We start from the raw sequence: 25,075 nt of genomic DNA on the forward strand, positions 1-25,075 counted from the left end.
AACTTCAAGCAGACAGAAAAGAGATGAGAAAAAGGGGTGGGAGAACAAAACTCAATGAACACAACATTACATTTAATCTGTCTTTTTCTAAGCTATCATTATCTGTTTGTTTCTTCATAATTGTCGTATTTATCATGGGCTTCTAAAAGCTGAAAGTGTGTCTAGATTAAAACAAGCTTACACCTTTTCACGTATCTGCTTATTGCTTGGTTTGGTGTATTTCCAAACATAGACCGGTTTCTTTCACATGCTGCAGAAGATGGAGGAATCTGCAGTAGGTAAGAAGCTAGAAAAGTTTCAGGTTGTGTTGTGTTGCCACCAGGTTACAGGAGGGGTAAGCATGGTCAAATTCCTGAAGATGTTCTGTACTGCAACATTTGAAAGTACCTCTCTGGCATCAAGTCTGAAATGTGCTTCTTGTCTTGTAATACAGTTAAATGCAGAAGCTGTGCTCTCATCACTTAGATTAATCCAAGTGATTAATCAGCCAGTAAAAGCAGGGGTCCAGAGGGCATGTGATCAGTTGCACCTCTGTGACTATCCTGTCCGCATCATCAGGCTGCTTCAACTGGATTTGGTTTGGTAGCATCCAAGTCACTTTGAAATCAGATGACTTTGCCCTCAAAGTTTCTTGCAAAGCTCTTACAGCTAGTTACCATGTACTCCAGGAGTCTGTCCCTTGAATCTGGGGTAATGAGTCTCTGGTCCTCATGCAACAACCCTGTCAGCTGATTCCTCAAGGATGCAATAGATGCAGTGAATAATGACTTCTTTGCTGCCTTCACCCATGTGGTAGGCATGATTATGTGTCATAGTGTGTGTTCAGTTGGCTTCAGAGCAAGATTTTCAATCCAGTCTTCATATAGCCTGCTTCATCAACCACAGCTCCTTGGAGTACCAGGGAACAATACAATGTCCACCATTTCTCAGCCTTTTGGTATTGTACCTTTGTTAGTCTTTCTTACATTGGAAGCCCCTGAAGAAGGGCTACCAATAATGATTTGCCAGCATCCTGAGACAATGTAACATATCATCTAATGGGAGCAATCCATTAGTAAAACCATTGTCTCCTTTCCCCCATTCGTTATACAGGGGTGGGGGAAAACTTCAACGTATATTGTGCAGCCTTTTGCTATGTCTAAACTTGATCAGTATTTTAGAAATGGTAAAATTAGATTGTTTAAAGAGAATATTGTAAGATTATTCTGAATACCTCTAAGACTGATGCATTTTAGTAAAGTACATTTACTGAGAAGTAAGGCTCACTGGGTTCAGTGGGGTTTGCTCCAAAGTAAGCATGTAGAGCAGCAGCAGAGACTATAAAAGAAGAGGCAGCATTTATCACCTGTGATCTTAGCATGGTGGGGCTACAGTACTAAATTCTGAGATAAGCCTCTGCTGCTGCCTTTTTCTATCGAAGAAAGGGTATCTTCCTGCTCTATGACTTCAGGTTTGAATTGCCTGGTGCCATGTGGCATCAGGTGCTTGGTGGGTGAGTGGCTCTGCCCATTTGTCAAAATGGCCTGTGAAGGGTGGGCCAGTTTGTTTATTCTGTGAACTGCTGTGAGATCTTTTAATGAAGGGTTGTACATAAAATTAATGAATAATAACAATAAATAATAATTCTTGGATGTAGTCCTGGCCAGTTGCCATTCTCCATCTCTGTTGTAGAGTATTGCAATCTTGACAGGAGTTCAACTAGTGTATTTATTATAGAGTACCTAAAAGGTCATATAATTCAGTGTGATATAATTTATAAAGCCCTGCTTCCTCAGTTATCCATATAAATAAGCTTTTGTTTTTAAAGGATGGTGTTGCTCGACCGATGACAGCAGTTCAGGCAGCAGGTTACACCAAAGCAGTTTCCAGAGGTACAGTTTTAGAAGAATCCTTGGCAATATTAGGTTTTTTAAAAGCCTTGGGAAGGCACTTTCTTACAGTTCACACTGTTTACTAATCTGCAGGTTCTGTATTTGATCCTCTTGGTCAAGCAAGGGGACCAGCTCCTCCCCTAGAAACAAAGAATGAAGATAGGTATGTGGACAATGTTTGACTTTTGCAGTTAAATGCTTCAGATCTGTTTTGTTGTTGTTCAGTAATTTTTCATTAAGATTCCACCATTTGTGTATCTTGATTCTGAAGAGAAAGAAAAGAATATGATGAGAAGAGGCTTTTTGCTGGGCCTTTATTTTTCTTAGGTTGCTACAATATGGTTTTGATAATGTAGCAGTGGTCCTGGGTTCTCTCACTATATGGTCAGTTGTACAAAGTTTAGCTTGCTTTCTGTGGGAAAGTGCCTTGCTGTCACGTTTTGATTTTTTAATATATAAGCTAATAAGTTAACAACAGAGCTGCATTTAGCTATATATCTACTAGCATGAATGAATTAAAAAATATATTATTTACATGTTGGTGGATCTGCAGACATAAATCAGAATGAGGTTGGTCAGCTGTGCACAATAACAGCAGAATCTTAAAGCAGCCAAAAATAACAGGCCTTCAGATGGAGAGTAGGGTCCTGCAGTGTGAAGGAAGAATCACTGGAATTGGAGGAGGGGCACCTTTCATTGGTGGAAGTGCCTTTCTGCTCATGCAAAGCACATTTGAATCCAACCCCTTGATGGTAGCAGGCAAACTCCTACATCTGAAGAGAGTATTCTATAAATGTACCACCAGAGAAGACTCCCATCACCAGCTTAGTCAGTTGTTGTTGTTTTTAAAAAGCACACATTACCAGTGGTGTTTAATTTTTGTCATGGTATTTGTAGATCTTCATGATAATTTTATTCCATTGTGTTCCCTAACTTTAGTCCAGAGGGAAAGATTAAGCAGTTGGAAAAAAAAGTGAACGAGTTAGTTGAAGAAAGCTGCATTGCTCACAGTTGCGGAGACTTAAAGTTGGTAAGTCATAGCCTTTCATTTAAGCTGCTGCTTTCAGCTTAGTTGGCATACTGATAGCTGAAGCATATGAGACGGCTGCCACAAAGAAAGCTTGCCTGTGGAAGCATTCCGTGAACATCCCATAACATAGGAAGTCATTTGCCACACAAATTGGCCCATTCATTTGTTAGAGGTAACACAGTGGTGGTGCACTTGTGCAGAGCCATCAATCACTGACTCCCTTGTGTTAAGATACTGACATATGCAAGTATATTTATATGTGATATTGTACATAAAACACTTAAATTGACTAGCACTTCACCACTGGCCTGTCTATTTCAGACACAGTACACTTCCTCCTGGAAGAAATGCAGCCTGTTTCTGTTCTCAAAATGCATTTCTTAGAACCCAAGCCATGGAAACTCTCCTGGCTATTTAGTGTCCGTAAACTATATAGAGACAGATGTAGATTGTTTACTAGCTCCCTGATGTGTGTGTATTTGTCCCTAAAGAAACACTATTGAATTTAGCCAGAAAGTACAATGAGAGCTGCAGTTTCTACTATATATCCAATTTAATCATTCTTTCTGTGTGAATATGCTGTTTCTTGTTCTTTTACTGTTCTTCCCCTTATTGTCTTTATGTATGCTATAAAAATGTGTTTGTATAAGTGAAAATAAATTGTTTCATACAATATTTTCTAAAGAAGGGCAGAAGGTGCTACTGAAATGTGATTTGTTTCTTTAAGGCTCTTGAAAAAGCGAAAGATGCTGGAAGAAAGGAAAGAGCTTTAGTAAGACAACGTGAACAAACTATGTCTCCTGCCAACATCAACCTAGATCTTACTTACACTGTAAGTACTTGTCTATTTAGCAGATCAGTTTCTGTCCTACCCTTTCTCAAGGACTTGAGGAAGGTAATGACAGTTCAGGGGGAAAAATATGTACAAGAAGAACAGTATTCCAGTTTATTAAATAGAGTGCATGTCTAAAATGTGAAGAATGGTGATATTCACATGTGAATGCTGACACTCGGATGAATTTTGTAAATGCCTAAAATTAGAACTATACATTGTCCTGCCTCTACAATATTAATTCAGCTACCTGGGATCTAGGGGGATTTAGTGAAGGAAGGGAGGGAGACAAGGCATCCCTGAAATACTGTCTTCTCCATAGTGAAGCCAGTTGCTGGTGTTGTCATTCCATTATGCTGCTGCTGCTTCTGGCTCCTCCAGGGGGCAGCTACTCTCTTGCTACTATGCTGACTGATGCATCATTTGGGATTATGAAATTCAAAGTTGGTTGTTTCTATCATATGATGTAAATGTTCTCACTTATTTTCTTTCAGGTGCTCTTTAATTTGGCCAGCCAGTACTCTGCTAATGAAATGTATGCAGAAGCATTAAATACCTATCAGGTCATAGTGAAAAACAAGATGTTTGTCAATGGAGGTAGGTTACACCCACAAAACCCAAACATTCAAATCAGTTATTGGGTACATCCTAGGAGATGGGGACTCTTGGTCAGTGTCTTTAATTTGCATTAAAACGAGTGAGAAGTGAGAATCGGCAGCATCTCCTGATCCAACTCTGAATTCTGATTGTGTTATTGTGATTAGTTTGAAATCTGAAGTCATATATATTTGTAAACTTACAAATTCTGTACAGATGCCAAATACTGGTTGCTTTCAGCTAAGATGACTTTATACTGCTATAGTTTGTTTCCTTCAAAAATAATTTGATAAATTCACAACCTCCCTCTTTTCAAAGTCACGTTTATTCCAAACACAAATGCACTTTTGGAGTCAATTCAGATTTTCCTATTAGGTTAAAACATGCAGGAAAAGGTACTGGGAACAAGTCCAAACCTACCCCAGCCTGCCTGCTCCCCCCTGCACTGCCACTGCTCCCCACTTTCCCTTGGTAGAAGCCAGGTTAAGAGAGTAGATTCAAGCTAGTTTTGTGCTGGGCAAGAAGTTGCTTTTTACTCAAGGAGAATGGGCAACTGGAGAGTTTATGCTATCCTAAGGCCTGCTACTACACTCCTTAACCTGGCAGAAAATGAACCAAACTTTTTTTTATGCCATTGCTTGTTGCCACCAATAGTAGTTTCCCATTTCAAGCAATCACATAATCATTTCGCCAGCAGATTGCTCATCCTTGCCTAGTAATTTAAAGGCTGCAGATTCATCTGTATCCAAGGTATAGATTTTCTGCATGTAACCCGAGTAAAATCCTGTGCGAGTCATGGGATACATCTGTGTCTCATTCTGTGCATTGTTTAATAGGCATGCTGAAGGTGAACATGGCAAATATTTATTTGAAGCAGAGAAACTATTCAAAAGCTATCAAATTTTACCGAATGGCTCTAGATCAGATTGCAAGTGTCCATAAAGAAATGAGGTGAGTTCCAACGAGAATAACTTTGACATTATTTGCTTATAATAATGTGATAAAAACAGTTAGAAAAAACTTTATAATAAGTTATAAAAACAAAAATTGCCTAAGGAGGTCCACCAGGCTTGGTTTCTTCCTATTTTTTGGAGGCTAGTTCAGACGTTTCTGTGTAGACGGGTTTTCAATTGATTTAACTTCTGTCTTTGTTTTATCTTGGGGCCAAAGTTTACATGATGGAGGCAGTCATGCCTGTGCATTCACCTATCTGCCCTCTTCATGTATAATGTTGAGAGGAGGAGTGTCTAACATTAACAATATACAAATTTAGTATTTGTTATTACACAAATTAAATAAATAAATAAATAAATAGCATTAACAGCAGCATGTGAACATGGATGAGAGCCAGGTTGCACTCTTGTTGCATCTCCATTACTTTGGGCATTTTTCTTCCACTCTACTAGCAGTGAGCCAGGCTGGGAAATACCAAGGGAGGTAAAGTGGGGAAAGTTTCATCTCCACTCACAGTCTGCCCCTTTTAATATAAATTATTGTCATTATAATCATCATCTTCCTACCCTACACCCCTATTTATGGTTAAATGGGGCTGACACATGGCTGTTTTTGGCCTAGTTTGGCCCTTGACTGGTTGCTGTTTTATTGTTTATAATATTGATTACATTGTTTAAATTGCATCCATTGCATTTGAACTGAAGTGTAAGCCGAACTACTAGTAGTATTTTTCAATCTACTCCTGTACGATAAGGTTCTAATGGTTATTTACTTATTTAGGATTAAAATAATGCAGAACATTGGAGTCGCATTTATTAAGACTGGCCAATATACAGACGCCATTAGCTCATTTGAGCACATTATGAGCACATCGCCAAACCTAAAAGCAGGCTTCAACTTGATCCTTTGCTATTTTGCTACTGGAGACAGAGAACAAATGAAAAAGGCTTTCCAGAAATTAATTGCGGTGCCACTGGGAATTGATGATGACGACAAATACATTTCACAAGGAGTAAGTAGGAGCAAAGTTATATCTCCAATTCATAGGGCAAATAAGCTTGAGATGTTGATTACAGGGGTTCTTTGTTGGTATATTCCAGTGGTAGTGTTGGTTCAAATCCCACATGTGTCATGCTGAGAGGGGGATGAGCTGCTTAGCTCGGGGCTGTTGGTCTAGGGCAGGGGTGGGGGCCCTTGAGCTGGGGGTGGGGGCCACATCTCTTCCCTTTGGGACTTTCCCCTCCCCAGTCCACAACCCTCACTGACCTTGTTTGAATGCATTTGGGTGAATGGATTGCAGTTCTGAACTGTAATGATGCCTCTTGCTTGTCTGTGGAAGGGATAATGTGTTTAGAAACTCCAACTTTTGCATAGTTGCAATGCAGTCTATTGTAGTTCTTTCAGCATTCTGTTACCAACAGTGACCAGCCAGATGCCGCTGAGAAAACTATAAGCATGGCATGCAAGCAACAACTCTTTCCTCTTGTTGTCCCCTTTGGGGGGGGGGGAAGTAATTATTTTTCTGATAAAAAATATGACATGTAATGTACTGTAGTTTAGTCTGTTCTCATATGTATATGTGGGTTTGTATACATCCTCATCTGCTGTTGATGTAGCTGTAGTGAATAGACATTTATTTGCCTTATTTAGGATGATACACATACAAACCTACTGATTGAAGCTATTAAAAACGACAGCTTGCGGCAAATGGAGCGTGAAAGGTAAAGTTTGAAGTCCTTTCAAAGTTGCACCATCATAGTGTGTTCTATGAATGTGTGGAACAGCTGAACAGAGGTCTAGTCTAGATTACTGATTAAGCAAATATTGAACTCTCACCTTTTTTTTCTTTGCCATCCCTGTTTTTCTATGTAACTTCAAGTACCCATGTTCAGTCCTATTTGAGCTTTTTGTTTAGCTTTGCTTTTCTATTTTTATTTTTTACACTTCTGCAAACATATGGTTTTCCCCAAGTCCCTCTTGTGTGTGGATGGTACTCCTTTGGCTACCTAAGGATCCAGACTCAAAGAATGAGTTCACTATTACTATATAGGATGTAGACACTACTACTGTTAATGCATCGGATGAAGTGCTTGTATAGTTCACAAATGTTTATGCCATAATATATCCATTAGTTTTTAAGGTGCCGCAAGACTCTTGGTGTTGTGTTCTGCTTCTATATGTTTGTGATATTTGTTTGAAATAATTTTTTGTGCTTTAAAGGAAAGCTACAGCAGAAAAGTATATCATGACGGCTGCTAAACTAATTGCTCCAGCGATTGAAACATCATTTGCTGTAGGCTATGATTGGTAGGTGGCATTTTTTCAGCTGAGTTGCCTTTCTCAGATCACTTATCTCAGAAAACTCACATGTAAGTCAGTGGTTCACCAATTACAGCCTGTAGTAGTTTGGCCCAAGCTATGTATACCATTTTCTGCTTGTAGGCAGAAAATGGTTAGGCAACTATCTGTAAACAAACAATAAATGTCCATAAAAATAGCAAAATAATATCACCAGTAAATAAAGAGTTCACTTGTAATATGTTGTATTACAAGTCAACTCTTTATTTACTGTGTTTGCTATTGTTTAAGATAAAACTGATTTGGGAAAGAAACTACTTTTGCCAATTATATGGATGTTTATTGTTTGTTTACAGATGATATTATCTTGGTGATATTATCTTGTGTCGATTGCAGTAATCATTGTATCACCACCCTGTTCATTGTTTTCTTGCATTACAGTTCATCATTTTAAAATGTGGCAATTCCTAAAGGTTTAAATGTTAAGCTCTTAATTCAGCAACCACATGATGTTCTCCCTAGGGTTACAATGAAACAAGTCACAGTTCATTCATAGTATACATGCCTGTCAGACCTCCAGAGTGTAAATCCTAATCTGAGAAGTGGTACTATAGGTAGTGGCTCAGAAAGAGAGCTGTGAGCTAGGAAATCCCTGGTTCAAATCACACCACAGCCATAAACGTCCTCATTGGCCTTTGGCAAGCAGCTATCGCTCAGTCTCAGTCTGAAGCATAGTAATATTGCAATAGTAATAATACTGAGCCACCATACAGGGCCGCTATAAGTCAGGCCTGTGGAATTTTTCACTTGCCAAGATAGACTCAGTGCATTAGCCTGTTAATAGACCACCAAGTGTATAATAAGCCTCTGTTGCCTGTTTGCAACTGTAAACAAGCACGTCGTTTGTTTGGATCCTAAAACCAATATATTGGATTCGCCTGTAACTCATGCTTGGCAAAAACTGTACAGTTGCTTTCTTGACTTAGAGAGGCTCACTGCAACCAATAATTTCTCTCTTTTTTATTCTGTTCCAGGTGTGTAGAAATGGTTAAAGCTTCTCAGTATGTGGAGTTAGCCAATGACCTGGAAATTAATAAAGCAATTACATATTTGAGGCAAAAGGACTTTAATCAGGTATGATGGTGCACATAGCTTCCCCCTTATTTTATCCTTACAACCACCCTGTAATGCAGATTAGGCTGCAAATATCTGACTACCCCAGCCACCGTGACAGTCTGTATTCTAAGCAGTGGCATTTGCCACCAATCACTACTTGTTTTCTTGGAGATCATAGAATTGTAGTTAGAAGGGATCTCTAGGGTCATCTAGTCCAGCCTCCTGCAATGCAGGAATCTCATACATGACAGATGGCCATCCAACCTCTGCTTAAAAATCTCCCAGGAAGAATAATCCACCACCTCTCATGGGAGTCTGTTCCATGGTCGAGCAGCTCTTACTGTCAGAAGGTTCTTCCTGATGTTTAGCCAGAATCTCCTTTTCTTGTAACTCGGATCCTTGCAGTTATTCCAGGTAGCCAGTGGGAAAATTTTTGCTGTGCTCCTAAGCTTGCCTCTAACTACTGCAAGGTCCAGGGCAAGCTGCACTCACTCTTGCCCTTGTTAGCAAGTGATACCATAATGAAATAAAAAGTGTGCCATCTACACACTGATATTATAGGAATGCTGTGGTTGACAATGAGATAGTGGGCAATGAGATCAACTGGCTATATTTGACTGGTCCTTTGACCAAAGTGCCAACTCTTGATAGGATTGGTTTGTGTAATGTGTCTGTCCTAAATGTTTCTCTTCCACTCATACATTTAATTTATTGGTGTTCAGCTCAGTTTATCTCTCTGTTTATCAAAATGTTACTTTTCCTTTCCTTTTAATTATTCCTTTCCTTCTTTTGTACTATCTCTCCCATTTTGTTTGGTACTGTAAGTATGAAGAGGTAGGTACAATACCAATACCTATTACAATATGAAATTTGCATAGGTTTAGTGTAGTTTGTCAGTCTTTCAAAGAATCAGCAGCACTTAACGACTGGGTCAAGATGAATTGTCCCTTGCATTCTCTTCTCCTGCAGCTCAAGCCCAGCTTTCCCCACCTAAATATGGCATTAACTGTCCAGGGAACTGAATGTTGATTCAGCAGTCATGTTTATTAGGGTTGCCATACATCCAGAATTTCCAGGACATAGCCAGGATTCGGCCGTTGGAAACAGTGTCTGGGCGGAAAGTGGTTAAATGTCCGAGAAAATCTGGACGTATGGCAACTCATGATGGAGATGTAGATTCTGGCAAATGTCCTTTAAAATAGCTCAAAACTGGGGGGGAAGTGCTGCATGTACACTTTAATTAAATGTACAGCCATAGCCATAGAAAGAGCTGAATCTGTTTTTAAATTTGAAAAACTGCTTCAGGGAGGGGAAGGAAGGTGGACTACTGATGTCACTGGCTTCCAACCAATCAGTGCTCTGCACAGCCATCTTGCGCTGTACACACACAGAAGTGGTTTCCTCTGGGCTCCATCTGCGAGAAAGGCTGTGCTGCACTTCTAAAACATAAATCTAAAACAAAGCACTGTGAGCGTGCTTCTGCCGCAGACTCTGTACGCACCCTCCTTCCGCTATTAATTCTTATTAAATTCAGGTCTTTGGTTAGGCAAGGTTCCATATGCATTGCCATAGTTTTACTGTAGCTGCATTGTTTTAGTTCTGTCGCTTTATTGGTAGCAATCTAGGTGTGTATCTTCTACAACTCACGCTGTAGTGCATTTGCTCATGTTTTCTCATTTTCTTATCCTGAAAGAAATTATATCTTCGGGGAGGTTTTCAGAAAGCCACTTGAGCACCAGAGGTGAAGAAACCACGCAAAAACTGTCCTTTGATGGCTTTTGGCTTCACGGCCCAGGGTTGCCTTTCAAATTATTTCTGACATGGTTGTTTAATTATTGTCAGTAAAAGTGAGGGGAGGTGTAGAATAAAAAGCAACCTCCACTTAGTTTCAGGGTTGCTTAACACAATACTTATTAATAATTTTAACACCTCTGTATAGAAAAATGACAAGTACAGCAAATTATAACACATTTTTTATTTTGCTATGTGTAAACACAGTTTTTCCTATAAATCAAGAACATCTGTAGGAAAATACTTTCATGACGCTACTGGCTGTATTCCGACATAATAATGGGTTAGTGCTACACTCTAGCTTAGAATTACGTCCAGATGAGGGCAATGGAAGGAAAACGATGATTACACTGGGCAACAATTTTTTACTTTTTGAATGTTGTCTAGATTTCTACAACTGATTTAGGGTATTTTTGCACTGCTGAATCAGGAAATGGCATCCGTTTCTCTTCATCAGGTCAGGTTTTTGTGCTATGTTGATTTGAAAAAAAAAATCAGATCTTGTGACAAAATCGATTACATTTTTGTGGCATTATCAGCTGATTTTTGTCAACACATATCATCCTAAATATGTTTTTAAGAGAAAAAAAATGTTTTTCCAACAACATATATTGATTATCTGATAGAAACATCGATTACTGTAAACTGAATGGTGGACATTGATAAAGGTAAGTACACGTAAATTGCATGTTGCTTCACCATTTTTCAGACTTCAGGGCTTGAACTTCCGTTTCTTGGAACTCCTGGAATGCTCAGCGGCAGGGAGGTCTCTCTTCAGAGTCCAACAGTAGTCAGCCATCATGACTGCATTCCAGCGACCCTGATACCTGGTCTCCATCTCTTTCATGTCCTGATGGAATCTCTCCCCCTGCTCGTCACTCATTGAACCCAGGTTCTCAGGAAACCAGTCCATATGTGAAAATAGGTAGTGCATCTTGACGCTCATGTTGCAGCCCAGGTTTCTGAAAGCAGTCAGCATGTTGTTGACAAGTTCTGCATAGTTTCTGGCCTTATTGTTGCCAAGAAAGTTCTTCACTACCAGAACAAATGCCTTCCACGCTTCCAGTTCCACTTTGTTCATTGAGTTTCCGAACTCTGGATCTCTGATGAGCTGACGGATCTGAGGACCGTCAAAGATGCCAGCTTTCAACTTCTCCATGGTCAATCCTGGAAAAGCCTGGCACAAGTAAGTGAAGCAGTCACCATCCTTGTCCAGAGCCTTGGTGAACTGCTTGATTAAGCCGAGCTTGATGTGCAGCGGTGGGAAGAGTATTCTGTCTCTGTCCACCAGAGGGTCGTTGATGACGTTCCTTTTTCTGCAAGGCACCAATTCCTCCCTCACAGGCCAGTCCTTTTTTGTGTAATGCTGAGCACGGTCCCTACTATCCCACATGCACAGAAAACATGGGAACTTGGTGAAGCCAGACTGTTGTCCCAACAAAAAGTTGACCATCTTCAGGTCAACACAAATAGCCACATATGCTGATCATAACCAATTTTCTCCAGCACATACTTCACCCCTTCATAGTTCTCCTTCAGTGTACTCGAGTGAGCCAGGGATTTTGATCCCCCAACTTTATGCTTTGCTGCACCAATTTATGGAAGATTTCGAGGTTTTATGACTTCGACATAATCACCCAGAACTATCGGACCTGAATACTTCTTGTCATTAAAATAATCATTTCCAATCAAAACAATTATTTGACATGGCATTTTACCCCCACCAACTTCTTCTAAAATGCTCCACACAAGCGTACATGTGAACAAAAACGTAAAAAAATGACATGTGGCCATAGCTCAAAAACTTGACCTGATTGAGCAAAACCAATGTGATTTTTGGATTCAGCGCATCAGATTCGTCCTAAATCAGCTGAAAAAATGCAGACAACAAATTTGTTGTTGACCAGTGTTACTGATCTGGGGTAAGCCCTGGTATCAACCAGTTTGAAATAAAATATAATAAATGGATAGTATTTCTAGCAAGCAGAATTCACTTTGCAAGATAATCTGTTATTTAGAAGGGAAGGTCTGTAGCTAAGTGGGGGAACAGGTTGAAATCACTGGCATTTCCAGCTAGGACTGGGTCTCTGTCTCTGTCTCAACCCCTAGAGAGCTGTTGCTGACTTGGGTAGATAATACTGAGCTAAATGGACCAGTGGTCTGTCTCAGTATATGGCTGTTTTGCTCAATTTCCCATGTTCTTGCATCTTATTGAGAAATTTAGATGGAGAGAGTGACTTATTGATGATTGGACTTTACTTAGTATGTGAACTCTTGCACTATACTTACTATACTGACTTGTTATGATTACCTAAAATGTTTTAACCACGGTTTTATACTCAAGTCCTTATTCCCATTATTTGGACACAAGTCTTGTGACTATAACAGAATTGATTTGGATAGGTGTGTTTAGGATTATAGCCAGATATTCATAGCGATAAACAAAAACCCATGGTTGAGAGCTTCATAAAACCTAAGCGTAAGTTACGCACATCTGAAATGCTTCCCCCCCGCACCTCTGAAATTAATGGTTTCTTTAGATAATTCATTGTAATGAGAAAAATGTTCTGCTATAGTAGAAGTGTGGACTTCCTAAGTGGTTTGCTGGGGAGCAATAAACTTGAGCTAGCCCCATGTGTTTTGCATATGCCCTCTTTTGCACCTCATAAATTAAGACAGTAATGCACTTTGTGCTGGAAACTGTAAACCTAAAATATACTTAAATTCTTGGCTTGCTGCTTTAAGGTACGTTCACTTTATAGTAAGTAACTGAATTTCTGTGCTCCATAAACTTCTGTGTAGGAGAAAATGGAGCCTGGTGAATTGTAACAAGTATTTTTATATTGTAGGAAAAAAATGAGTCAAACTGAAACTGAAAGAAGTATAACTTTCCAAAGCAAAAATGCGGTGGCGGCTGATATGATTATGATCTACATTTTTTCAGGAAATTTTGGAACCTTCTTTTAAAAAGCAATGAATTGCATTTATTTTATTTCCTGCTCCATGCACCAACATAATTTAAGTTCTAAATGTTTAAAAACAAAGCACTTTGTTAAGAATACTTGTACCTAGTGTAAATCCAAATCCAATAGTACTATATTCTTTCTCCACATAGTAGAAAGTAGAGGAAACTTTGCTGAAGAGGAAGGAAAAGAGTTATTGCTGAGCAGCTTGTTGTTTTTTTAAAAGTAGAGATGTGCTCTAAAGCACTAGAAAGCTGGTATGCACAGCTCTCGGTTCTTGTTAAATTTAGCAAAATTAAGCACCTGCAAGAACAGCATTATATGTCTGTCTGCTGTGGCAGAATTTTACATAATTAATTACCTAATCATGTTATTCCACTCTATTGTGCAATTGCACAATGCAATTGGAAAAGAAGTGATCAATTACATATTATTTGCGGACTAAAAAACAACAGCAGCAAATACTGATCATATGTGCAGGATTTATTTCTTTTTCAGACATGAATAAGCAAACATCAACAATTTTCACTCCCATTTCCATCAGAATTCTCTGACATCCCTAGTTACATCCACACTGTAGTGACATTCTCTGTTGCTGCTGCCCACAAATTCCCCCACAGGATCAGGGTGCCAAAAATGCAGCTATGAGCTGGAGTCATCAAAATCCAGTAATTATTTTGAAAACAAATCACATCAAGAACCTTGCATTTGTAATACAAAATGCATACAACAAATTTGTTTTAAATTAATGATTCAGTAATGTCTACAAATTTATTTATTAAAAATGTAATTCAGGATGGAAAAATACAGTGTGAATCCAGAATAAAAATGTACTTATCCTGGCTTCTTAAGACTGGTCATTGACCATAATAATAAAGATTTTATTTGATTTGGTTAAAACAACATAAAATAAAAATACAATAATGCCTAAAGCTATTCATTGTTAAAGATCTCAGTGCTCCTTATCTTGAGACATACTGTAGATCTGTTTTATAGCTGCTGAACTTACATGGCTTTCCTCAGATCATTCTGGGACGTAAAATTTCCAGTGCATAGTTATGCAAGGTTACTCAGAAATCTGTTGCTTGCCCCTTCTCCCACTGAACTTCAGGGAAGAGGGCGTGACTGTAGTATATAGGCCTCTAAATGCATTTACTTGGGGAAAAGTCGCTTTTGATTTTATTGGAGCATCTTTATGATGTTACACTGACAGATAGACGCTATATCCTATCCTAAGCGGTTATTTTGCATTGCTTCTCACTACAGAAAAAGTGCATCAACCCCAGTTTGTTTGAGTGGTTTAACAACGTGAGTCACTTTATTATTACTTGCTTCTAGGCTGTGGAGACTTTAAAGATGTTTGAAAAAAAAGATAGCAGAGTTAAAAGTGCAGCTGCAACGAACCTTTCGTTTCTTTACTTCTTGGTGAGTGAATGCGTGGTGGGTGTATTTCAGTTAATTTACTTAATCCAAGTCTGAGAGCATGTGGCCCCTTTGGATTTAATATATTTTGTCTTAAATTCAATTAGTAGTGGTTTCGAAGATAATTGTTGGACACATTTATTTGAATTAGAATGTTAAAACTGCCAGCTCAGCGTCATTTTAATTGTTTCTTATGGTTGCATCCAACAAAGTCGTCCTGTTTCTGCTTGGGCAATGGGACTTTCTTTCCTCCATTCCCTCACTCAAAAAACCCCCTTCTGCTCTGGAAATTTGGGGGAAACCCCAGAACAGATTTACTGCAAGAGAGGAGAGGAAGGAAGTTCCATTGTGAAGGTAGAAGCTCTTGTGTTGATGGAATACATTGATTGGATTCAACCCTTAATGTTCTAAGACTTGGATATATTATTCTAATACCAACACTGCACATTTTGAGAAACTCAGTCTGCATTAACTGAATAAAAACTCATCAGTAGAATCTTGATTTCACTTAATGCAGCCCACAAACCTGTCGCAGTGCCATAGACCTCTCTGTAAAAACAAAAAAGAATAATGAGTTCATTGTGATCTTTAAAGTGCACTGTGGTGTTATGGCAGTTGTCATGACATGACAGACCTCTTCAGATGCCAGAAGTAGACTGAAAATGGAAAAGGCAGAGAATATTTTTTTAATATTGCCTGCCTGCCTAAGATGTGATCAGTGCATTGTTGAAGCTCATCAGACTAATTGTGTATGATAAGAGCAGTAGAGGACAAGGGAAGACATGAGCTAGTGCCTGCTTTTTCCCTCTCTCACATCCAGTGGCGTAGGAAGGGGGGTAGGGGGGTGGTCCACCCCGGGTTCCATCCCTGAGGGGGGGTGACATCAACCCGGGCGCCGCCATTGGGATGCTCTCTCGCGGACGACTGCTGCCCCCATTGTGACACTCGCGCACGGGCGGCACTCCCATTGGGAAGCTTGTGGGGGTGACATGCCACGCCCCCCTGCTCCGGGTACCAAAGCCCCTAGCTCCTCCACTTCCCACAACCCACCCTAAGAAATGATAATGCAGATAACACGTCACATCTTGGGTGGCTTGTGTAGTTTAGTACATTGCCCATGGAGTCATGGATGCTGGATTGGAGCATATACCCTGAACAATAGCTCTTTGTCTGGACTTCCTAGATTTGGTTATTGACATCAAGCGCCTTGAGACATAAAGGAAGAGAAAAAACTACTAAAGTCCCTTTCCCAAAATTTGCTATAGGTTAGAAGGATATTTGGCATGCTGATGTTAAGCTTGTTTCACAGGTTTAATATTAAATGGAATTTAATGATACATTTTTAATGAAATTTCAGAAACAGAATCTCTCCTATCTCTAATTTGATTAATGTACTGCTTGTGCCAGCATTGAGGATGCAAAATGGCAACTGCTTAATTTGTATTGTGTTTAATTCAGGAAAATGAATTTACACAGGCAAGCCACTATGCAGATTTAGCAGTAAATTCTGATAGATACAACCCATCTGCTCTCACAAATAAAGGAAATACGATCTTTGCAAATGGAGACTATGAGAAGGCAGCAGAGTTCTATAAGGAATCTCTAAGAAATGATTCTTCGTGCACTGAAGCGCTTTACAACATTGGTAAGTCTAATATACTTTATGATAAATTTTGTGCTTGACATTCTGGTTATTATATGTATCCTTTTTAGAAGGGATTGAGGGACTACTTTTTAGCTTTATTATATCCTTCTGATTAGAGCTGTATTAACTAACAAAATAGTAGCATGTGATATAATTGTAATTGTCTCTCTTTAGAATCTGCTGTCCACACCAATGCTGAGACAGAGTTTCTGTCTGAGCAAGTTTTCTTATCTCTTTCAACACTGACATATTGTTGTGCTTTTAACTGGGGTGAGGGGACACCAGAGGTGCCCCTTCTTTTTTAATGTTTATGTATTGTTGTTTAACTACTGTGCCTTTATGCCAGCTTCTTGTACATAGGATTGCTCCCTTATTTCATTTTCCATAATAAACATGTTCTTAAATTTCTGCTTCTTCATCTTATCAGTCAATGAGATTTGAATCTTCCCATTTAGATGACCTTTGTTTTTAGGTTTAACATATAAAAAGCTGAACAGGTTAGATGAGTCATTGGATTCGTTTCTGAAGCTTCACGCTATCCTTCGAAACAGTGCCCAGGTTCTCTTCCAAATAGCAAGCATGTATCTTTTCAACAATTGTAGAATCAATCATATTACACACTAAATCCTCTGTGTGTCTTTATAATGTAATAAAGATCTTTTTGAAGGAAGGGTGGGATACAGAATAAATAAATAAATAATAGTAAAGTGTATGGTTACGTGAAGATTGCAGTTAAATTCCCATGCGTCAGACTCAGAGCAACAAGTTCCTTAACTGGTGGTACTTCAGATATGAATTAATGGAGGATCCTAATCAGGCCATTGAGTGGCTTATGCAACTCATCAGTGTTGTTCCAACGGACTCACATGCATTAGCAAAGCTTGGAGAACTCTATGACAGTGAAGGAGATAAGTCTCAGGCTTTTCAATATTACTACGAGGTATGTGCTTTTACCTTCTACAATAGGCATACAATGCAAAGGAAAGCATGCTAGCTTAAACTGATGCTTTGAAAAGGAAGCTGTATATAGTAGACATTTTAATATAAAGTAGTAGCTGTATAAGTGTTGAATCTAGTTTGATGGTCAGATTCAAGTATACATATGGCATAGGTCCCAATACGACTAATCCAACCCTCTGGGTTGGAGTCAGAGAACAATAAATAGCAGAGCTCTTATGGCTTCCCTCTCCCAACTTGCTACAGTCCCCTCTGTAAATGTGTAGGGTGGGGTACAGGGGGCTTCAGTGGTATGGGAAAATCAGAGAATTTTGTCGGGGATGTAATTCAGAAGGAGAAGTATCTTTCTGTTTGCACAATACACTCAAACCTCGGTTGTCGAATGTAATTCGTTCCGGACAACTGTTGACTTCTGAAATGTTTAACAACCGAGGCGTGGCTTCCAATTGGTTGCAAGAGCTTCTTGCACTCAAGCGGAAGCTGCGTTGGACGTTCGGGTTCTGAAAAACTGGAGGATTTACTTCCGGGTTTTTGGCATCCGGGAGCCAAAATGAGCTGCTGAAGAACTGAGGTTTGACTGTGTTTTTTTGGATACATATATATGAATGAAAGAGAATTAGATATAGTTTCCTATGAGCTGCAATATTCAAATAATGGCTCTCTTTTTAATTCCTTGCTTTTAGCTGTAGCATCAACTAAAACTTTCCTACTGCAGCATCAAATAAAACTTCTGTATTTCCCTAAAAACTTCCTTCTTTCTTTTAACCACACAGTGGCCCTTTGAATCACCATTCTCATTCTGTTCTTCCTCCTGGCAGCGGCCAATAATAATAATAATAATAATAATAATAATTTATTATTTATACCCCGCCCATCTGGCTGGGCCTCCCCAGCCACCCTGGGCGGCTTCCATAGAAACCAAAAATACAGTAAAATATATAGCTATGTTGTTGTTTTTTGCTTGCACAAGGAGCAGCACGTTCTGTATTATTATTTTTTTTAAAAATCATAACAAGAATGGATTTGATCTGATATTTTAGCTTTTAGGGCAGCAGTCCTAAACACACTAGGAGAGTAACTCCATAGAGCATACTGGGATGTTTTTACCATGTGGAAGTGCATAGGATTGCACTGTAGATGTAGCTTATTGTTGTTGTTTTTTAAGTCAAGACAACTAAAAATATTTTTCAATTGCCAATTTTACCTTTCAAAATATAAAATACACTCCTCCAACAGATTGGCAGGAAACCTGTCCTGAATACAGCTTTTTTCAAAATTGTAATGTAAATGAAAAAATAAATTATATAAGGAAATGAAGGTACTTTGTGGAGTGTATCTTTAGTTTCACAAAATAAAAATGTTTGAAAATAGGACATGCAGAAACCTACCTCAGCAAAGTTTTCTAAAATGTCTTTTTGCTATTTGCAAAACCTGCCACATTTTCTTTAGGGATTAGTTAGTGTATTAGCACACTGCTCTCATTCATAAATTACATGTTTTCAGCATCTGGAGGATTAAACACATAAATGAGTAAGATATTCCGAAAGCAGAATAAATATGTTGTTTATCACTAATGTTGTATTTCTTCCACCTTCTTTATTTTGTCAGTCCTATCGGTATTTCCCTTCAAACATTGAGGTCATTGAATGGCTTGGAGCCTATTACATTGACACACAATTTTGTGAAAAAGCCATTCACTACTTTGAAAGAGCAGCACTTATTCAGTAAGCCTCCATTCATGATGTTGTTATTTTTGTTGTTGTTGAGTGTTTAGACCAGTATCATTTGTAAGGGGACTTTCTGCAGTACACTTATATTGGACACGGGGGAAGCACATTGATATATATTTATGTATTATGCTACATGTAAATTATGGAGTAATTTGTTTGGAGTTTTAAAGGAAGGAATTCTAAGACTTCAGCTTAAGCCGAAACGCAGCACTGAGCAAATGCATCGACTTAGGTGGTCTTCATGTGATCAGAAGGTTTGATTACTCGGGATGACTTTTTTCCTAGGACTGCATTCATAAGAAACAGGAGGCAACATCCTTTAACAATCCTAGCCTACCCAAAGATGTTTGCTATATGAGAAAGTTTAGATTTATTTCCAGTGTTTGCTGCAAGCTACATAAGAACAGCAACAGGAATCACAGAAAGCTACAGAGATGCTTCAACCATGATGTCCCCTCCCCAGCATCTCTCATACCCACCCTCCCAAAGACAAATTCATTGCTTTGATAATTTTAAATCAAGAAATGTTTAGTGAGGACAATATACTAGATATAAAAAAGCTATTGGACCTGGGATTTGCTGCAGCTCATACATAAACCAATATTGATCAATGTTCTAACTTAGCCTGCAGCAGCCTCCTTATTTTATTTTTTAAAATTCCCGTAAATGCGTTTAATTCTCACCAGCTGAAATAGTTGAACTTCAGTGTGCTTAACATTGGCTGGGACAATATCTTATATGTGAAAAGAAAAAATGTTGGGCTCCATCTACTAAGCATACTGTACAATCTTCAACAACGTCCTTGCCAGATTAAAAACTGGCACGGTAACTTAATCCCAATGAATACCATATTTCACCCTCATGCTAGAATCCAAGCAAGGTTTCATTTGGGTAAAATTCACTTGGTGAAGAATTTCCTTTATACCCTTGATGTTTAGAGCAAAGATGCATTTATTTAATTAATATCTTGCCACTCTTCCCAAGGGAGCTCAAGGCAGCAAACTAAATAGCAAAACAGTACCAAAAAAAACCCATGTAGAAAAATAGTTATACCTTAAAAACATTGAAACATTTTATGAGTAACACTTTGGCATATTTACCTGCAGACCAACTCAGGTGAAGTGGCAATTGATGGTTGCAAGCTGCTTCAGAAGAAGTGGTAAGTCTCCTTTCGTATCTCATGCTGACTTTGATAATCATATGCCACTGTTTCACAGTGTTTAACCATTGCAGGCAATCGGGAGGGTCTTTTTTCCATCCTGATCTTACACACATTTACTCAGAGATAAGTTCAGTGGGACTTACTCCCTGATAAATATGTATACGATCGCAGCCTTAATATCTAACTGGGTTCATTACGTGTTTTTATTTTGCATTTGAATGCTTAAAGAGCATGCTATAATGTTTGTACTATTTGTAAAGTAGGTAGATTATTAAGCATTATTATTGTATTCAGCAAAGTTGACCCGTTAACGCAAGGACTTCAGCCTGTGCAATGGGATTTCCTCTCCCCATGCACCCCCAATACATTTTTGTGAGGGGGTTCTCCAACCCTCCAGAGCAGATAGGGGGCGCAAACAGGAGGAGGAAGCAAGAGAGGATGTCCTGTTGCACAGCTGCAAGTCCTTGTGCTAATGGGATGACTTGGCTGTATATAACCTGTGATCTCATTTTCCACATGTTTTTCAGGACAGTGGGTTTGGTCTTTCCTCAATAGCTGTGGTACTGTCAAGGACCCTGTTGCCTGAATAATACTAACCCTGTAATGGGGAGGGACAGCATTCTTGTATTATTTTTTTACAAATGGGTAACAATAAAAATGATATGTTTGACTATCTAACATCTTGAATTCTGATGTGACCAAAATGCAGTTGAGATGTAGGAAATCTTTGATCTCTTGGCATATTTTTCTTTAGTTAAAATCAGCCATGATAGGGGTAGGATATGGATTAGAGTTGCAATGCTGTGGTGTTTAACCCTTTCCCTCCCCATACCGTTTCCTGAAATAAATTGTCCTTCCAGAGCTACTCTTAACTGCAGAGGATGAGGAAGACGGGTACCCACATTTTCCCATTCTGCAGCTAATAACAGCTTTGGCAGAGCAGACAGTTTTAAGCAGTGACAGACTTTGGCCTTTAAAATTTTAGCAGTGCCAAAATCCTCATCTCTCATCTTCCATTGTTTGTCATTGTTGTGGCACCCCTGCAGAGCCCTCTCGGCTCAGAGCCCAGCGCGGGCAAACTGGTTGTGCTCCCCTAAATCTGCTTTTTTTAAGTTGGGGAACACTGTGATGGGAAAGAATTAGACACTCCCTCAGCCCTGCAAGCCAGTCCACCCCTTGCCCAAGCTAAGGGATGCTGGAGAACCTCTGTTTCTCATGCAGAGCTGTAGCTGGGGGCAGGCGAGTCTAGCCAGGGTTTCTGCCCTGGGTGAAGCCTCCAGAGGGACGCCATTGAGGCTCCCAGCCTCCTAGCATGTCTGGGCTGCAGACAGAGAGAAACATGAAAAAGTGAACAGCAGCCACAAGCTCCGTCCTGAAGAAGGCTTATTTACAATGTGATGCAGGGAGAAGGAGAGTTGGAAAATCTGGAGAAGCTGCGTGGCTCTCCCCAATGAAGAAGATAGGATGGCCTGTGGGTTTGCTATTGTGTGAGAAATAAATTTTGGAGGGGGGGCGGGAAGCTGAGGAAGAGAATCAGTTGGACTAGATGATCCTTGGGGTCCCTTCCAGGTGTACGATTTCGTGATCCCTTCAGAACTTTGAATGTGTTTAAATAGCTTTGGTTGAGTCATTTTACAGTCTATACATGATCTACACACAGGAAAGTAAGGGGTGTGTGAGCATTTTTCCTGCCAGAGACAGTTCCCTGGCAAGCTCTGGTCAGCCCAGCTGCATTAGGAATGTAATGGAAGGGCACTTTAGACTCGCAAAAAGCATTTCTTCACCTTACACAGAACCTAAAATGACTACAAAATGTCTTTGACCCGGGTGACAGAAAACCTAGTTTTGGCCCTGTCTCATGGTAGTGTCTCTGTGTGTTTTATATTACTAACAGGTAACTACCAAAAAGCTCTTGATACCTACAAGGCGATTCACAGAAAGTTTCCTGAAAACGCGGAATGTAAGTGGTTTTATATGATGCACCTTTTATCCTAAGCACACTTTTTATATTGGATAGTCTTAAGGCAAGGGGAGCCAATAGCATGGCCTCCAGATGCTGTGGATTTCAACTCCCGTCATCCCTGACCTACTGACTAGGGAGCTGAAGACTGTGTACACAGCATACATTTAAAGCACTGCCCCCCTCTCCAAAAGAAGGATCTTGGAAATGGTAGTTTACTCCTAACAAAGCTACAATTCCCAGTGACCTTAACAAGCTACAGTACCCAGGAATCTTTGGATGGGGGGAGGGATATGTTTGAAACGCATGGTGTATATGCAGTCTTCGTCTACATACAACTACTGGAGGGCACCATGTTGGCTACCCATGTGCAAAGTATCAATACTTGCCTTAACACAGTGATAATCATGATCCATTTGTGGCAGGTCAATGCCATCTATGTTGCTTCTCAAAATAAACCTACAGCCACCAGTCATGCCCTCATATGGCTCTGTGGTTAGCGCATAGCTCCTGCACGAACAGGCTTCCCAGGGCTCTTCAAACAGAGGGAGCCTCTCCATCTGAGAATTTCCTGCTTTGGGGTAAATAGGAAAGATGTGGAGAAAGGATCTTTTCTGGATCTCTCATGTTGAAATCTGGAAGTCCCATTTGCATAAAAATCATTGGATATAGGGCTTCTCTGTAGTGCATTGCATGCATAGTGCAGATGGCATTGGTGGGATACACACGTGGGACTTCAACAAATAGCTTGTGCAGATCAACAGGTGCTGATATTCCTAACATGTATGAACAGTAAGTAAATTCAATTTATGAACAACTAACTTTCAGTATGCTCATTAAAGATGTTCTGCGTATAAAGAGCCATTGGCACTGGCCCCCTTAGATATATTCAATGCTCCTTCCTCAGTGTTCAGCATTGTAAGTAGCATTCTAGCCATTGCTTGCTCCCATCATCCCATCAACTCATCTAATCAGTGAGTTCAAACACACTGGAAAATTCCCTGCAGATTTTTCATGCATCTGATGAAATGGACTCTGGCCACAAAAGCTTATGCTAGAATAAATATGTTCAATTCTAAGGTGTCACAAGGCTTGTTGTCGCTTTTGCTACCACAAACTAACATGGTTAGCCCATTAATTAAAAAAAAAACTGATCTAATAAATTACTTTTCAACATATTAGACTGTCTTGTTGTTTTCTTTGGGTTACAACTGCCACCATGGGCTTCTGCCCACCTCCATAGCTAACTATGGGCCTATAACTTATTATCGTATTACCATTCTGCATATAGGAAGGTATTTTTACAAAATACCAGCTTGTTTTTATTTAAATGTATTTCTTTTCACAGCTTCATTACTAGACACTGGAGCAGAAAAATAGCTCTTTTTTACTACACCTCTGTCATGTTTGCTAAATCATATTGCCACTCAATAAATACAGTCGTCACAATTCAACACAGTAAAACTACTTAATCCGTTGAAATCACTGGGCTTAATTGCAGTTGGATTGCGGTCATTGTTGCTAGGCTGTGTGCTCTGCTTATTTTTTCAGCTGCTTTTAAGTCCAATAATGGCAACTAATGGTATGACTTTTATACCACTAGGTTTACGCTTTTTGGTCCGACTCTGCACAGACATGGGCTTGAAGGAAATCCAAGAGTATGCAACAAAGCTTAAGAGAGTGGAAAAACTGAAAGAAATAAGGGAACAGGTATGTTGGGTCACTTAAACAACTAAATCTCACTGTTTCTCAAAAATCTGTAAAGAATGTTCTCTTAAATTGCAATTTGTATAAGGAGCTGAGGTGCGGCTGATTCTTCCTTTATTGCAAATGTTGCTCACAAGACCTGCGGAAATCTTGGTATCTTGCTTTCTAAAGCTACTTTTTATGCTTCTGAACAAGCAGCTGTTTTCTGTCCTCAATGCAAATTAAGAAGCGGGTGGTAAAATATAAACTTTTAGAGGTTTGTGATTTAATTAGTCTGTCTAGGACCGTCAAACCAAAATTTCACTTCAAATACAATTCTTAATATAATATTTAGAACAGAGTTATTGTCTACGTCTTACTGAGCTTGCTGGACTATCTGAGGCTGTGATCAGTGATCTATCTATGCTCAGTAGAAACATACTTTGGAATTAAAAATAAGCCCACCAGCATCTATGTTGTGACGCAAACTGATCTGCATCTGTCATAAGTCACCCATTGTCCACTCCCATAACAGTTGCATACAAAAAGGACCAGCCAATATACAGTGTGCCAGGAATGGCAATACTTAATATGAGAGCTGGGGTGGTGCAGTGGTTAGAGTGTCAAACCAGGACTTGGGAAGCCAGGGTTCAAATCCCCACTTGCCATTAAACTCACTAGGGCAAGTCCCTGTCTCTCAACCATTGGAAACTCAGATCAATTCACATGCAAAACTAGTTAAACTGACTTTTTGTTTGTTTATTTCGTTTTTCTGAGTGGCTGATAAATCTTCAGGGAAAATGCATTGCTGCAGGTTTTTATAATGGAATGCCCTCCCCAGAGGTATTTCACCTGAAAAAAAGTTTGATGCCTTTCCCTTTTAATCGCCTAGGCCTTCCAGAATATTTTGTAGCTATTTTTTCCTGTGTGTTTTATTTTACGAGTTGTTGTGTTTCTGCAGATTTCACTTTTTGTTTTGTATCTGTATTTTCAGTCTTAAGTGCTACTTGTTGAAGGGGAGGGAGGTGCAATCCTGAAAATAATAAGCCACGCACAGGTTA

The 25,075-nt window shown here is 39.4% G+C and overlaps 1 protein-coding gene across 2 annotated transcripts in view; it reads left to right on the forward strand.

Moving 5' to 3' along the window:
* The window catches only part of IFT88 (intraflagellar transport 88), a 33,700-nt gene that overhangs the window by 3,866 nt on the left and 4,759 nt on the right, over positions 1 to 25,075 (forward strand). For both annotated transcript variants that reach the window (XM_053385842.1, XM_053385841.1), the window contains exons 7-24: positions 1,808 to 1,871; positions 1,965 to 2,034; positions 2,811 to 2,901; positions 3,629 to 3,733; positions 4,228 to 4,330; positions 5,167 to 5,281; positions 6,065 to 6,296; positions 6,935 to 7,005; positions 7,505 to 7,591; positions 8,617 to 8,716; positions 14,791 to 14,877; positions 16,333 to 16,519; positions 16,992 to 17,100; positions 17,309 to 17,459; positions 19,085 to 19,200; positions 20,313 to 20,365; positions 22,263 to 22,328; positions 23,932 to 24,038. In XM_053385842.1, the coding sequence (XP_053241817.1) occupies positions 1,808 to 1,871; positions 1,965 to 2,034; positions 2,811 to 2,901; positions 3,629 to 3,733; positions 4,228 to 4,330; positions 5,167 to 5,281; positions 6,065 to 6,296; positions 6,935 to 7,005; positions 7,505 to 7,591; positions 8,617 to 8,716; positions 14,791 to 14,877; positions 16,333 to 16,519; positions 16,992 to 17,100; positions 17,309 to 17,459; positions 19,085 to 19,200; positions 20,313 to 20,365; positions 22,263 to 22,328; positions 23,932 to 24,038 (1,914 nt within the window). The remainder of the gene's footprint in view (positions 1 to 1,807; positions 1,872 to 1,964; positions 2,035 to 2,810; positions 2,902 to 3,628; positions 3,734 to 4,227; positions 4,331 to 5,166; positions 5,282 to 6,064; positions 6,297 to 6,934; positions 7,006 to 7,504; positions 7,592 to 8,616; positions 8,717 to 14,790; positions 14,878 to 16,332; positions 16,520 to 16,991; positions 17,101 to 17,308; positions 17,460 to 19,084; positions 19,201 to 20,312; positions 20,366 to 22,262; positions 22,329 to 23,931; positions 24,039 to 25,075) is intronic.

The sequence above is a fragment of the Podarcis raffonei genome, chromosome 4 (genome assembly GCF_027172205.1).
Source record: "Podarcis raffonei isolate rPodRaf1 chromosome 4, rPodRaf1.pri, whole genome shotgun sequence".
NCBI lineage: Eukaryota > Metazoa > Chordata > Lepidosauria > Squamata > Lacertidae > Podarcis > Podarcis raffonei.